The sequence below is a fragment of the Carcharodon carcharias genome, chromosome X (assembly GCF_017639515.1).
Source record: "Carcharodon carcharias isolate sCarCar2 chromosome X, sCarCar2.pri, whole genome shotgun sequence".
Classification (NCBI taxonomy): Eukaryota; Metazoa; Chordata; class Chondrichthyes; order Lamniformes; family Lamnidae; genus Carcharodon; species Carcharodon carcharias.
In genome coordinates this window covers 386,159-401,537 of record NC_054507.1, presented here as the reverse complement: position 1 = coordinate 401,537, position 15,379 = coordinate 386,159, and the positions used below count along the sequence as shown (strand labels likewise).

Below are 15,379 nucleotides of genomic sequence, written 5' to 3'. Positions count from 1 at the left end.
TTGGGGCAAGGTTCCAGGCAGGAGGTTGTGTGCCTAAACATAGGCAGGACTAATAAATTGTTTGTTTATTCTTTTGTGGGATGTGGGTGTCACAGGCAAGGCCAGCATTTGTGGCCCATCCCTAATTGCCCTTGAACTGGCTTTCTGGGTAAGGATGATAGATTTCCCTCCTTAAAGGACATTAGTGAACCAGATGGGGTTGAACATGTTTCATGGTCACCATTACTGAGACTAGCTTTATATTCCAGATGTATTACTTGAATTTAAATTCTACCAACCGCTGTGGTGGGATTTGAACCCGTGTCCCCAGAGCATTAGCCTGGGTCTCTGGGTTACTAGCCCAGTGACAGTACCAGTACATCACCATCTCCCCCAAGATTGACCTTCTCCATACTGTTTACTATCTTTTTTACCTTCAGAAGATCATTTCTCAGGCATCTCCAATCAATACTTAAAAGCTTGTCTCATTTCTCTTCATAACTCAGACCTTTAATTCTATGAATCAGTGAACCTAGTTCCTCTAACACTGGAATGCCACAAGAACTAGACACGGTACTCGGGTTGTGATCTGACCGAATATCTTGAATTCGATTGCTGCTAACTCCAATTGTATTATAATATTTTGACTGTTCAGCATTTTATTGGCTTAATTGATTTTTGGTTAAAGTCATGTCCCCCCCGCTATTTTCCAGCTTCACTCTTAACTTTGTAACACCATGCATGGAGTATGTGTGCTGCCCAACTTTCTTCCCTAAGTACTTTACACTTTAAATTTCACCTGTCATTGTTCCGTCCACTTACATACTTTGTCCAACTCATTCTGTAATTTCTGAACCAGGAGGTATGTCAGAGAGAGAGAGAGAGAGAGAAAGAGAGAGAGAGAAAGAGAGAGAACAAAAGGGAAAGTGTGCTAAAAATACATGAATAGAGAGAGATAATCTTTATAGTTTGCCAGAATTGGTACCCTTAGTTTTATGGAATGGGTTGTAAAACATAAAGGGCAGAATGTCCCCCCCATTGGGGGGAAGTTGATGGGCGGGCGCGTGGAGGTGTGCCTCCCATTGGCGCCCCCAATCGGGGGCACACCGCCATTTTACGCGGGCAGGCCAATTAAGGCCCGCCCAGCGTGACGTCCGCCAGGAAGCGCTGTGCGGGCTGGGGGGGAGATTCTCTGAGCTGGGAGTGCACGTCCTTCCATGCACTAAAGAGTGCACTCATCTTCCTGAGGCCAAGTGCTGCCTCAGGGAGATTGGCTCCTGTGTGAAAAATTTTTAAAAACAGAAGATAAATCCCCCTGACAAGTCCCCTCATGTGACATTGTCACATAAGTTGGGACATGTCCACCACTTTCATTGACACTTTTATTAAAAATTTTAAAAACCTATATGAAACCTCATCCTGCCCATGGATGAGGCTTTATGCTTTTTCTTAAGCCTGCCAGGGCTCCACTAATTACATTAATGACTTTGTCAATGGCCTCAATTGGCCATTGACAGGTCGGTGGGTGCACAACTGATTTGGCTGAGCCCCCGTCAACCTGAAAATTGAAATGAGGCGAGGTGACGTTGGGAGTTCCACCCGACATCATCCCGCATCATTTTACACATCGGCGAGCAGGCCCCACCCCCGCTCACCAACCGGGAAATCCTGGCCAAAGGTTTAGGAGCTACTGAATTAGATTGTTTAATATTAGACTTATTGTTAAGGTGATCTTATTCAAAGAAAATGTAGCCTGATTAAAAACTATAGCAATTAAATATATTTTGCCCCAGATTTAACTCCAACAGAATGAGATGTATCCAGTCATTGCACTTTATTTAGTGAAGGGACAACCAGCACGGCGTTTCACACTTCATGTCTACTGAAATCAGAACAATCTGGTTATAGTGATTCATTTGGCTAGTAACCTAAACGACCCCAATAACCAACGAACTGATCCTTAGAAAGAAATCTGCATGTTGTTTAGTGTTTGTGGCCACTTTTAAACAGCTGATTAATCAACTGCTCATCCTGTCCTCCTAACATCAGCGCTTTTATCAGAATATTAACACTCTGCTCAACTGTCCAAATGACCAGTTAGTGCTGAGCAATGTTCCATTCAGAAAGTACCTGCTTGGAACTAAACAAATGTACCAAAAGCAGTAAAGATGTTAACATTAGCTGATAGTATCAGTACATTGAACATCTGCTGTTGATAAGAGAGGCTGAGCAGATGATGAATTGGCTGTTTGGTGTTAAGTCACCCTCCTGGGCTTGTCTGTCCAGAGCCCATGGAAAACCTACACATTTTATTCAAATTGGTTTCGACAACCAGAGTTTGAGATTTATAGAAGTAATTTCCTGTTTCTGTACTTTCAGCGAGCACTCACACTCACAGGGGGCACATGTCAGAAACATGGAATTAGAATACAATTACCAACACATGGACTGGAATTGAGCAGGCCTGATGAGCCAAAAAGCCTTTTCTCACTCCAGACTTTGTGTGCAGATTCTCCTTTGCCTTGCACTTGGGAAACCGACATTCCCTAGGCACAGAGAAGAAGAATAAAATAGGAGAGACCTGTAGCATCAGGTCTCTGAGCTCAATGCACTATCCGAGAATTTCCTGGACACCACTTTACTGGTCTGTAACAGGGAACAGGCCTAGCAAACCTGATTGAAGAATGCAGGAGGGGTGTTCCAAGGCTTTCAGTTTCTATTTCCTGCACTTGTTGGGCACTAGATTGTCAGGGCACCTGAAGAATATTGGTGCAATCATCTACACTTGGATTCCCATGGAACAGAGGAAGTGCAAGACATGAAGATTACATAAGCAAGTGGCAAATTTCAAATAGCACCAATCACCAAGGATGGAGTGAAGCACTTGGCTCTTTCTGGTTGCGGTTCTCCAATTGGAGCTGCAAGGCTCAGAACTTGGTAGCTCAAAATCTGAGAGATGCTGGGACTTTCAGCCCCACGTTTAGGGGCACAGCCCAGCCACTTGACAGACCTGTCTCTGGAATTCCCCTAGGCTGTGCAGATGGCCCAAGGGAGAACAAACATGGGCAGCTGCTTTCCCTCAGGTGCAGGGCACCTCAGCTGCATGGCACCCATACAAGAGGAAAATCTCCCCTTACATCCCATGACTACAGATATACAGATATATTTTAATAACTACAGGTGTACATTCTCATGCATTATTGGAATAGCACTTGACACATGCAATAATGTATGCCAAACAAGATGCACTTACTTTATAAAAGAACTTGTACAACAACTTTTATAGAAGTCTTGTGTGTACAGTCAATGATGTGTGGCTTACCCTGCAAGTTTGCCAGAGGGAGCTTGAGGATACCTCCTGCACCAGTGGCAGAAGTAAGTCCTGGGAGAGAAGCAAGAGTTGCTGTGGGAATTGTCAACACGAGTCCCTGTTGTGCAGTTACTTGACTAGCCATGTTAAGCGGGATGAAAAGAGGCTGGTTCAATGGGACACTTCCTGTTGAAGCCATTACCACTGTCGGCAGGTTTTCTGAAGTCAAGACCTGCAAAAGGATACATTTCAAAGATTAGTAGATCACATAAAGCTGCACCTTGAGTTTTTTTAACTTAAATTTTGCGAAATTCAGTGTTCTTTCCTCGATCTGTCTTAACAAACTGCTTCTGTCTGAACTGACAACATTGAGTGCTCCAGCCAAGCCTGGTAATTAAGAAAGGCGTGTAAGCTCTACGTTGAGAGTTGGGCAGTGAGGCCATGCATACCATTTCAATTAGCTTCTTTGTTTCTTTCCATTGCTTTTTTCTAAAAAACCAAGTGTTACAAATTTAAATAAGTTACTGAGCACAGTCTTGCTTTCACAGAGAAGTTCCTGAAGCAAAGGAAATAGAAAGTGCTGCCACATGCCACCATCCCCCCCATCTCCCCTCCACCCCACTGCCCCCCAGCCACCTCCACACCTATCTGCCCTCTATTGCTATGGTACATTGTTCCTCCCTGTCTGAGTACTTCCCAGGTCATTCACCATCTTCAGCCAACAGACTGAACTCTATCTGTATAAGAACAGAAGAAATCAGGACAGGAGCATACCATATGGCTCCTTACGCTTGCTCTGCTATTTAAGACAATCACAGCTGATCAACTGCCTCAACTCCACTTTCCTGTCCACTCGTCATATCCCTCGACTCACTGAGAAACCAAGGGCTGAAATTTCAATCCAGGGTCAGGAACCCGACGCCCGGATTATTTCCAGGTCTTGATGTTGCATCAGGGTCAGTGACACCTCGTGATTTTCAAATGCAAAGGGCCTGATTGGCAGGGGAGCGAGTTCACTGCCAAATTAACAGTGCAGGGAATGGACTGGAGGTGGAACATACTTAGCAAGGCCCATTTGTAAAGGTGAATGGCAGCCACGACAAGGCTTGCCATTCACTGATGCGATGGACCAGGAGGGACCTGGTGATGAGAACTCAGGTTATTCAGCAGGTGCCTCAGCAGAACCAACCCCATAGATAACAGTGGTTGTAGACTGGAGTCTCCTCCATGCCCTTCATCTGAAGAAAATGACCCTGCTCTTTACAATCCCTTATCTTGCGGTCACCCACTGCCTAATGCAATGGCACCCTCGCGATCTCTGGTGCCGCCTCCTCCACTGAGGTCAGAGACGTTTTCCCTGGGTTATGCACTCTCTTCTCCTGCAGTAGGCTGCCCTCTCTCACCTATTCATGTGAGGTGTTGCGCTCCTCATTGATGCCCCTTCTTCGACAGCGGCCCATATGTGAGCATCGCCGATGCCTCAGTGATGCAACAGGTCACTTGATCTGACAGGGTTGAGGAAAACGATGGGCACTCGGTTTACTCAGCCTGTGTGTATGCTGTTGTGTACGTAGTTAGAGACCTGACATCCATTCATCTTTCCAGAGCTTATCATGTCATTGAATCTCTTTCTGCACTGGGCCAACATTCTTCTGGTCACTCTGAAGAGTCATACAGACTCAAAACGTTAACTCTGTTTCTCTCTCCACAGATGCAGTCAGACCTGTTGAGTTTTTCCAGCATTTCCTGTTTTTATTTCTTCTGGTCACTCCCCGGTTGCTGACCTCCATCCATGCCCTCATTGTGTCTCCAGGCGCATTTCTTTTTCCAGACACTGAGAACAAGATATCTCTCCTGTCTGCCACTACATCTGTTCGAGACGCAAGGCTGGCATCCAAGAATCTTGGTGCCGCTCATAGACATCTGCATGTTCCAGTGTTGACCCGTTGAGGTCCCTCCTGGTCCATCGCATCAGTGAATGGCAAGCCTTGTCGTGGCTGCCATTCACCTTTACAAATGGGCCTTGCTAAGTATGTTCCACCTCCAGTCCACTCGCTGCACTGTTAATTTGGCAGTGAACTCGCTCCCCTGCCGATCAGGCCCTTTGCATTTGAAAATCACGAGGTTTCACTGACCCTGATGCAACATCAAGACCCGGAAATAATCCGGGTGTTGGGTTCCTGACGCTGGATTGAAAATTCAGCTCTTGGTTTCTCAGTGAATCGAGGTGAGTTGTCGAGAGAGAGCAAATGTACCAGTCCAGTCATTGCTGGCTTCTTTGGAAAGGAGGGAAGTCCCTGAGGCAGCACTGTCACATTATTTTGCCGCACTTTCCACCAGCATGGACACACTCACCTGGGATGGGTCTAAATCAACATTAAGAACGAGTGAGCAGCTCATCACAAGTAAGCAGGAGGGGACAGTGAGGTGGACTCAGCTGTGGGAATCCTCCTCAGAAGATGGAGCACAGACACAGCCATGCTCTGCAGGGTCAAGACACGGGAGTCACAGACAAGGAGGGTCTTTCTGGAACATCAGAGGCAGATGAGTTCTTGAATGCCGGAGATTCCTGAGGCATTATGGAGCCATGGGTAGACAGTGGAGGAGTTTATGCAGCACATGTGCTCCGTTAGGACTCAGGGATTTGAATACATGAGCTCCTCCATTGAGAAAGTGGTCACCTTCTTGGAGAGTCATATGCAGCAGCAGTCTGAATGGGTGCAGGAGCAACATGTTGGCATGCACTGAACGAGTGAGATTCTCCAGCACTGACCACTCAGTGTGGCTGATGGCGCAGAGACACTAAGAATGGATGCCAGCTGTGTTCCAGCCAAGGTGCCAGGTAAGGGGTGAGGTAGGGGAAGAGGCTGATGAGGGGGTCATACTTCAGGGGGCACCAGCATCATACCCCACCCGCTCAGCCCCTCCGACTCCGGTACCATCCATGTGCAAGGCCTTGTGACAGAGGCTGCCCCTGCAAGGGGGCAGGAGCAGCATCCTGTGGAGGAGCCCCCATGGGTGTCTCAGATACCAACAGGGACAAGGGGCAGGAACAGCATCCTGTGGAGGGGCCCCCATTGGTGTCTCAGACACTAACAGGGACAAGGGGCAGGAACAGCATCCCGTGGAGGAGCCCCCATGGGTGTCTCAGATACCAACAGGGACAAGGGGCAGGAACAGCATCCTGTGGAGGGGCCCCCATGGGCAAGAGGCATGGGCGTCTCAGACACAAACAGGGACAAGGGGGCAGGAGCAGCACCTGTGGAGGGGCCCCCATGGGCGTCTCAGATACCAACAGGGACAAGGGGCAGGAACAGCATCCTGTGGAGGGGCCCCCATGGGCAAGAGCCATGGGCGTCTCAGACCCAAACAGGGATAAGGGGGCAGGAGCAGCATCCTGTGGAGGGGCCCCCATGGGTGTCTCAGATACCAACAGGGACAAGGGGCAGGAACGGCATCCTGTGGAGGAGCCCCCATGGGTGTCTCAGACACTAACAGGGACAAGGGGCAGGAACAGCATCCTGTGGAGGAGCCCCCATGGGCAAGAGCCATGGGCGTCTCAGACACCAACAGGGACAAGGGGACAGGAACAGCATCCTGTGGAGGAGCCCCCATGGGTGTCTCAGATACCAACAGGGACAAGGAGACAGGAACAGCATCCTGTGGAGGAGCCCCCATGGGCGTCTCAGACACTAACAGGGACAAGGGGCAGGAACAACATCCTGTGGAGGAGCCCCCATGGGCGTCTCAGACACCAACAGGGACAAGGGGACAGGAACAACATCCTGTGGAGGAGCCCCCATGGGCAAGAGCCATGGGCGTCTCAGACACTAACAGGGACAAGGGGGCAGGAACAGCATCCTGTGGAGGAGCCCCCATGGGTGTCTCAGACACCAACAGGGACAAGGGGCAGGAGCAGCATCCTGTGGAGGGGCCCCCATGGGCGTCTCAGACACAAACAGGGACAAGGGGACAGGAACAGCATCCTGTGGAGGAGCCCCCATGGGTGTCTCAGATACCAACAGGGACAAGGGGGCAGGAACAGCATCCTGTGGAGGGGCCCCCATGGGCGTCTCAGACACCAACAGGGACAAGGGGGCAGGAACAGCATCCTGTGGAGGAGCCCCCATGGGTGTCTCAGATACCAACAGGGACAAGGGGACAGGAACAGCATCCTGTGGAGGAGCCCCCATGGGTGTCTCAGATACCAACACGGACAAGGGGGCAGGAACAGCATCCTGTGGAGGGGCCCCCATGGGTGTCTCAGATACCAACAGGGACAAGGGGCAGGAACAGCATCCTGTGGAGGAGCCCCCATGGGTGTCTCAGACACTAACAGGGACAAGGGGCAGGAACAGCATCCTGTGGAGGAGCCCCCATGGGTGTCTCAGATACCAACAGGGACAAGGGGCAGGAACAGCATCCTGTGGAGGGGCCCCCATGGGCAAGAGCCATGGGCGTCTCAGACACAAACAGGGACAAGGGGGCAGGAGCAGCATCCTGTGGAGGGGCCCCCATGGGCGTCTCTGATACCAACAGGGACAAGGGGCAGGAACAGCATCCTGTGGAGTGGCCCCCATGGGCAAGAGCCATGGGCGTCTCAGACACAAACAGGGACAAGGGGGCAGGAACAGCATCCTGTGGAGGGGCCCCCATGGGTGTCTCAGATACCAACAGGGACAAGGGGCAGGAACAGCATCCTGTGGAGGAGCCCCCATGGGTGTCTCAGACACTAACAGGGACAAGGGGCAGGAACAGCATCCTGTGGAGGAGCCCCCATGGGCAAGAGCCATGGGCGTCTCAGACACAAACAGGGACAAGGGGACAGGAACAGCATCCTGTGGAGGGGGCCCCATGGGCGTCTCAGATACCAACAGGGACAAGGGGCAGGAACAGCATCCTGTGGAGGGGCCCCCATGGGCAAGAGCCATGGGCGTCTCAGACACAAACAGGGATAAGGGGGCAGGAGCAGCATCCTGTGGAGGGGCCCCCATGGGTGTCTCAGATACCAACAGGGACAAGGGGCAGGAACGGCATCCTGTGGAGGAGCCCCCATGGGTGTCTCAGACACTAACAGGGACAAGGGGCAGGAACAGCATCCTGTGGAGGAGCCCCCATGGGCAAGAGCCATGGGCGTCTCAGACACAAACAGGGACAAGGGGACAGGAACAGCATCCTGTGGAGGGGCCCCCATGGGCGTCTCAGATACCAACAGGGACAAGGGGCAGGAACAGCATCCTGTGGAGGGGCCCCCATGGGCGTCTCAGATACCAACAGGGACAAGGGGACAGGAACAGCATCCTGTGGAGGAGCCCCCATGGGTGTCTCAGATGCCAACAGGGACAAGGGGGCAGGAACAGCATCCTGTGGAGGGGCCCCCATGGGTGTCTCAGATACCAACAGGGACAAGGGGCAGGAACAGCATCCTGTGGAGGGGCCCCCATGGGCGTCTCAGACACCAACAGGGACAAGGGGACAGGAACAGCATCCTGTGGAGGAGCCCCCATGGGTGTCTCAGATACCAACAGGGACAAGGGGACAGGAACAGCATCCTGTGGAGGAGCCCCCATGGGTGTCTCAGATACCAACAGGGACAAGGGGACAGGAACAGCATCCTGTGGAGGAGCCCCCATGGGCGTCTCAGACACTAACAGGGACAAGGGGCAGGAACAACATCCTGTGGAGGAGCCCCCATGGGCGTCTCAGACACCAACAGGGACAAGGGGACAGGAACAACATCCTGTGGAGGAGCCCCCATGGGCAAGAGCCATGGGCGTCTCAGACACTAACAGGGACAAGGGGACAGGAACAGCATCCTGTGGAGGAGCCCCCATGGGTGTCTCAGATACCAACAGGGACAAGGGGGCAGGAACAGCATCCTGTGGAGGGGCCCCCATGGGCGTCTCAGACACCAACAGGGACAAGGGGGCAGGAACAGCATCCTGTGGAGGAGCCCCCATGGGTGTCTCAGATACCAACAGGGACAAGGGGACAGGAACAGCATCCTGTGGAGGAGCCCCCATGGGTGTCTCAGATACCAACAGGGACAAGGGGGCAGGAACAGCATCCTGTGGAGGGGCCCCCATGGGTGTCTCAGATACCAACAGGGACAAGGGGCAGGAACAGCATCCTGTGGAGGAGCCCCCATGGGTGTCTCAGACACTAACAGGGACAAGGGGCAGGAACAGCATCCTGTGGAGGAGCCCCCATGGGCAAGAGCCATGGGCGTCTCAGACACAAACAGGGAAAAGGGGGCAGGAGCAGCATCCTGTGGAGGGGCCCCCATGGGCGTCTCTGATACCAACAGGGACAAGGGGCAGGAACAGCATCCTGTGGAGTGGCCCCCATGGGCAAGAGCCATGGGCGTCTCAGACACAAACAGGGACAAGGGGGCAGGAACAGCATCCTGTGGAGGGGCCCCCATGGGTGTCTCAGATACCAACAGGGACAAGGGGCAGGAACAGCATCCTGTGGAGGAGCCCCCATGGGTGTCTCAGACACTAACAGGGACAAGGGGCAGGAACAGCATCCTGTGGAGGAGCCCCCATGGGCAAGAGCCATGGGCGTCTCAGACACAAACAGGGACAAGGGGACAGGAACAGCATCCTGTGGAGGGGCCCCCATGGGCGTCTCAGATACCAACAGGGACAAGGGGCAGGAACAGCATCCTGTGGAGGAGCCCCCATGGGTGTCTCAGATACCAACAGGGACAAGGGGGCAGGAACAGCATCCTGTGGAGGAGCCCCCATGGGTGTCTCAGATACCAACAGGGACAAGGGGGCAGGAACAGCATCCTGTGGAGGGGCCCCCATGGGCGTCTCAGACACCAACAGGGACAAGGGGACAGGAACAGCATCCTGTGGAGGGGCCCCCATGGGTGTCTCAGATACCAACAGGGACAAGGGGCAGGAACAACATCCTGTGGAGGAGCCCCCGTGGGCGTCTCAGACACCAACAGGGACAAGGGGACAGGAACAACATCCTGTGGAGGAACCCCCATGGGCAAGAGCCATGGGCGTCTCAGACACTAACAGGGACAAGGGGGCAGGAACAGCATCCTGTGGAGGAGCCCCCATGGGTGTCTCAGACACCAACAGGGACAAGGGGCAGGAGCAGCATCCTGTGGAGGGGCCCCCATGGGCGTCTCAGACACAAACAGGGACAAGGGGACAGGGACGGCATCCTGTGGAGGAGCCCCCATGGGTGTCTCAGATACCAACAGGGACAAGGGGCAGGAACAGCATCCTGTGGAGGGGCCCCCATGGGCGTCTCAGATACCAACAGGGACAAGGGGACAGGAATAGCATCCTGTGGAGGGGCCCCCATGGGTGTCTCAGATACCAACAGGGACAAGGGGGCAGGAACAGCATCCTGTGGAGGGGCCCCCATGGGTGTCTCAGATACCAACAGGGACAAGGGGCAGGAACAGCATCCTGTGGAGGGGCCCCCCTGGGTGTCTCAGATACCAACAGGGACAAGGGGGCAGGAACAGCATCCTGTGGAGGGGCCCCCATGGGCGTCTCAGACACCAACAGGGACAAGGGGACAGGAACAGCATCCTGTGGAGGGGCCCCCATGGGCGTCTCAGACACCAACAGGGACAAGGGGCAGGGCCGTCTCCATCTCAGCCTCAGCCACAGGGAGAACCTTGAAGAAGCGGCCGTGAACACAGGGCATCTCGCTGTTAGATACACTTTACGGGTCACTTGGGTGAAATTCTCTCAGTTTGTTTGATCAATAACTTTTCCTTTAATAATTAATGCTTATGCCTTTGATCAGATTTGTGTTTCACAGAACCACAGAAAAATTACAGTGCAGAAAGAGGATATTCAGCCCAGTGTCTGCACTATCCAAAAAAAAAAACATAAAAAACTAGCCACCCATTTTAATCCCACCTTCCAGCATCGTGTCCGTAGCCTTGCAGGTTACAGCATTTCAAGTGCAGATCCAGGTACCTTTTAGAAGCTTTGAGTGCTTCTGATTCCACCCCCAAACTAGGCAGTGAATTCCAAACACCCACCACCCTCAGGGTGAAAAAGTTTTTCCTCATGTCCCCTCTAATCCTTCTACCATTATTGCTTGATGTCAAAAGGGGCATGGAGTTCAGGGGCAGGTGGGGGAGGGGCCAAAGGGGCTGAGGTGGTTTGTGTTGCTGGAGAATGTTGGCAGTGGAGAGACATTCTCAATGTGTTTGGGTGGCAATGGAATTCTTCAGATGTGTGCGCTTGCCAGATGATTTCTCTCTCCTTCTCCATCCTGCTCCGAGGAAGAGTGGTCCCTGCTCCTCTTCCAGCTCCAGGCCTCTTTGCATTGTCATGATGTGCAGTGTGTGACAGATGACCACAATACGAGACACTCTGGCTGGCTCATTTTGGAGGGCACCATATTTTGACATCCCTGTCGTGTGGAACCTGATGTGTGCAGAGCAGACCAGGTCAGAGCAGCTTTAACCTTGTGCATTTCCTTGGATAGCCCTTTGGAGAGGCATGGTACCCCTGTAGAGTTATCTTTCAATTTGTATTTACTGCCCCAGAGGGGTCAAGAACTTAATTCCAACTGTTTTGTCATCACCCAAGGGAGTGGGAGGGGAGGACTGCAGGTCTCCAAGGACAATTTTTTATTGCGCCTATTGGGGAGCACAGAGGATAGGCAGGGCACCCTCTCACATAGAAACCGTACAACATGAGCAGCCAGAGCCCAGAGGGAGCACCAAATGTCAAGAGGAAGAGGCAGTGGCACGAGCAGCAGGAAAGAGGTGGAGGAGAGAAAGGACAACCAGGTTGTACCCTGAGGGGAGGGTGTACAGACTGAGGACATCGCACTTCAACATGAGGGAAAAGCAGTGCCGGAGGAGACTCAGGTTGAGCTGCGATGTTGTGACAGACATTTATCACATGGTACAACAGCACTGGAGCCACAATCCATCGACCCCCATGTCCTGCCAATGGCTGTGAAGGTAACCATCATACTGAACGTCTATGCCTCCGGCTCTTCCCAGGGCCCAACAGGAGACCAGGCTGGTATATCCCAGTCAGCAGCATACAGATGCATTAAGGAAGTGAGTAATGTCCTGCTTATTCATGTGGGCCAGTGCATTAGTTTCCCCATGATTTAGCGTCTCAGACGGAGACAGCTGCACCCTGGGCCAAATCATAGACTTCTCTGAGGTGCAGGGTGTCACAGGCTGCACTCATGTTGCAATAGAGGCCCCAACTCAGCATGTGGACACCTTCATCAACTGCAAGTCTTTTCCCTCCGTCAATGTCCAGTTCTGTCGAAGGGTCATGAGGACTCGAAACGTCAACTCTTTTCTTCTCCGCCGATGCTGCCAGACCTGCTGAGTTTTTCCAGGTAATTCTGTTTTTGTTTTGGATTTCCAGCATCCGCAGTTTTTTTGTTTTTATGTCCAGCTGGTTTGTGACTGCGATAAGGTATTTCTTCAAAATTCCCGGGCAGCTGCCACAACCCCTTCATATTAACGAGTTTGCAACTGCCCAATCTATTTCAGCCGCTAACGCTGATCCATGGTTGGCTCCTAAGGGACAAGGCCTCCCCAATAAGAACTTGGCTGATGACCCCTTTTATGAACCCACAATCTGAGGCAGAGCATAACTGCAACAGCAGCCAAGCCATCACCAGGAGTCCCATCGAGCAGGCCATTAGCATTTTAAAGATGAGATTCAGATGCCTCAATCACTCAGGTGGAATTCTGCAATATGCCCCAGCAAAAGTTTCAAGAATAGTTGCTGTATGCTACACAACACTGGGCAGCAGAGGGGCCTCCACATTGATGATAATGAGGCCATGGGCAGAGCTGCTGTCTCTGAGGAGGGAGATGAGGAGGAGGAGGACGAAGGAGAGAAAGCCCCTGTCCATTCTGCCGATTCTGAAATGGATGAGGAGCTTGCTAATGGCAGAGCAGCAGGAAGGTATGGCCATGTAACTCTTTCAAGTACAAACCAGTTTCCATCTGTTTCAGATGAAGTTACATTGTTCCATAGTTTGCCATTGTGAGATTTGAACTCTTGATCTTGAGGTTACAAGCCCAGTACCATAACCACTTGGCTATTTAGGCCAAGCGGTATGGCCATGTAGTCAAGGCTGGCACCGTGCAGGAGAAGTACATCGCCAGATGGATCCTTGTTCAAAATAGATTTTCATGAGATCCACCTGTATAACACTTGCCATCAGCTTGTCCCTGGTGACATACTTCCACATGAAAATCCTTGTCAATTAAAGCCACAATTACTCATTCTCTACAAGGAAGCGAATGAACATCAAAGAGTTTGACGCAGTCACATTCGTATGGCTGCTACCCTCTCCATCATCATATTTCAAACACACATGATAGTAAGGCTGTCACAACCTGCCCCCTTCACATGAATGCCATTGACTGTAAATGAGGTACCCATGCTGCCAACTTGTCCATAATCAAGCCATGCCCACAATACAGAGACTGACACGACTTAAAACATAAAACCCTATACACACTGATATAAGTGCAAGTTGTATCATACATGCAGATATGGCATCTCGTGCGTGATGATGACACAACTGTGCTGTTGCAGCTCCTTGAAGGAACTTTCATAACATCCAATCCGACCAATGATCCTGTTTAAGAACATCACTCCTGCCTTCCATATATCCCTCTGCAAACTGCACAAATCACACCCTGTGACACCTGGAATGCCAGTGTAGCCACTGTAGTGGTAGAGCAGACAACGAATAGTGCCTGGTCTACCGAGCTGCACTGCCCACACCAAGACCAAAATGCAACATTGCTGTGTGGATGAACATTTTGCCTTCAGCACTCATGCTCGAGATACACTTGCTGGCCAGCATCAGTTGGCAGAGTCGGATCATTAAGCCTCCCTTAAAGGTATGGTTAGATGGAAACTGAAAGATATAAGGAGCATCTTAGTGCTTGAGCCTTTGACCTCTGGAGTCTTAGGTGATAAAACAGGGAAGGAAGAAGCCTTCATATACCTCACCAATCAGCCAACAGCCTTGCTCCTGTTTACGGCATGTCCAGATGGACCTCAGTTTGCCACCCTCGTTATTACTGGTAAGATGTGCCTTCATATCTTGAGCATCCTTTTCTGAGCTCTCCAGTGTACAAACACACACTGAGTCATATAGAAATGAAGTGCTCCAATATGATATATACAATGTGACAGTGCAACCACAGTGAACCCATTGGTGCTCTAGGTGAGACAGTGCCCTTCACTCTTGCACACTCCTGCAAAGTTCCCAGCCCCAGCCACCCCCACCCCCCAACTGTGTCACCTCAGAGGAGTTGGAGCCAGGCTGCTCACTTCTCAGCCTATATGGCAATGAGGAGAATGATGACCAGCCTCATCGTGCAGGCACCTGCTGGGGGCCTAGTACAGACTGTGGCCTCTCTGCATGGGCAGCCATGGTCACTGGTACCTGTGGGGTAGATGAGGGCTCTGGTGGAGGGGCAGGGGAGGTGAAGGAAGATGAGGGTGCTAAGGAGCTCTCCCTAACGTCACCCTCCTCAGTGACCTGCACAGCCCTGGGTTGGCCTTCAAGTGGCGTTGATCGAGCTGGCTGCTGGTGCACAGCAGTCGTCCATTCCAGCAACTGCTGTGCCAACAATGCGACTGTCCTGTTAAGGACATGCGGCTCCGGATGTATTCTGTTGATGTCAGTGCTTGTACTCTGAGCAGACTGAGCAGGCTACTGAGGGAGGCTTGCACCCTTTCCTGTCCGAGACATGCTCTTGCATCCACTCCATGTGCTGCAGCATGTGTATCTCCATGAGATTGGCCAATATCTCGTGGTCAGAGCTCATGTGGTCAAGCCCCCGGGACAATGTGGAGCTCATGACAGTGATGGACTCCTCCATTTGCAGTCCTAGAGCTCCCACTGCCCCACAGAGCTCTGGTGCGGTGACTTTCACCCTGTGTCACTGACTTTACACACACACTGCATCTCTCCCATGTGCTGGTATCTGAGTTGGCAGGGTGTAGGTTAGTCTGATGTGACACTGCATCCTCGGGTATCTCTTCCTCCTCTTGATGCCCAAGGGATAATCTAGCCTGGGAGGATAGGGAGGGAAGGGCAAGC

General features: G+C 51.9%; 1 protein-coding gene across 1 annotated transcript in view; it reads right to left on the bottom strand.

The window, feature by feature from the left end:
- Window positions 1-15,379, bottom strand: part of pou6f1 (POU class 6 homeobox 1) — a 305,810-nt gene that overhangs the window by 271,580 nt on the left and 18,851 nt on the right. Inside the window, exon 2 of the mRNA XM_041180184.1 lies at window positions 3,302-3,521. Coding sequence (XP_041036118.1) covers window positions 3,302-3,521 — 220 coding nt within the window. The remainder of the gene's footprint in view (window positions 1-3,301; window positions 3,522-15,379) is intronic.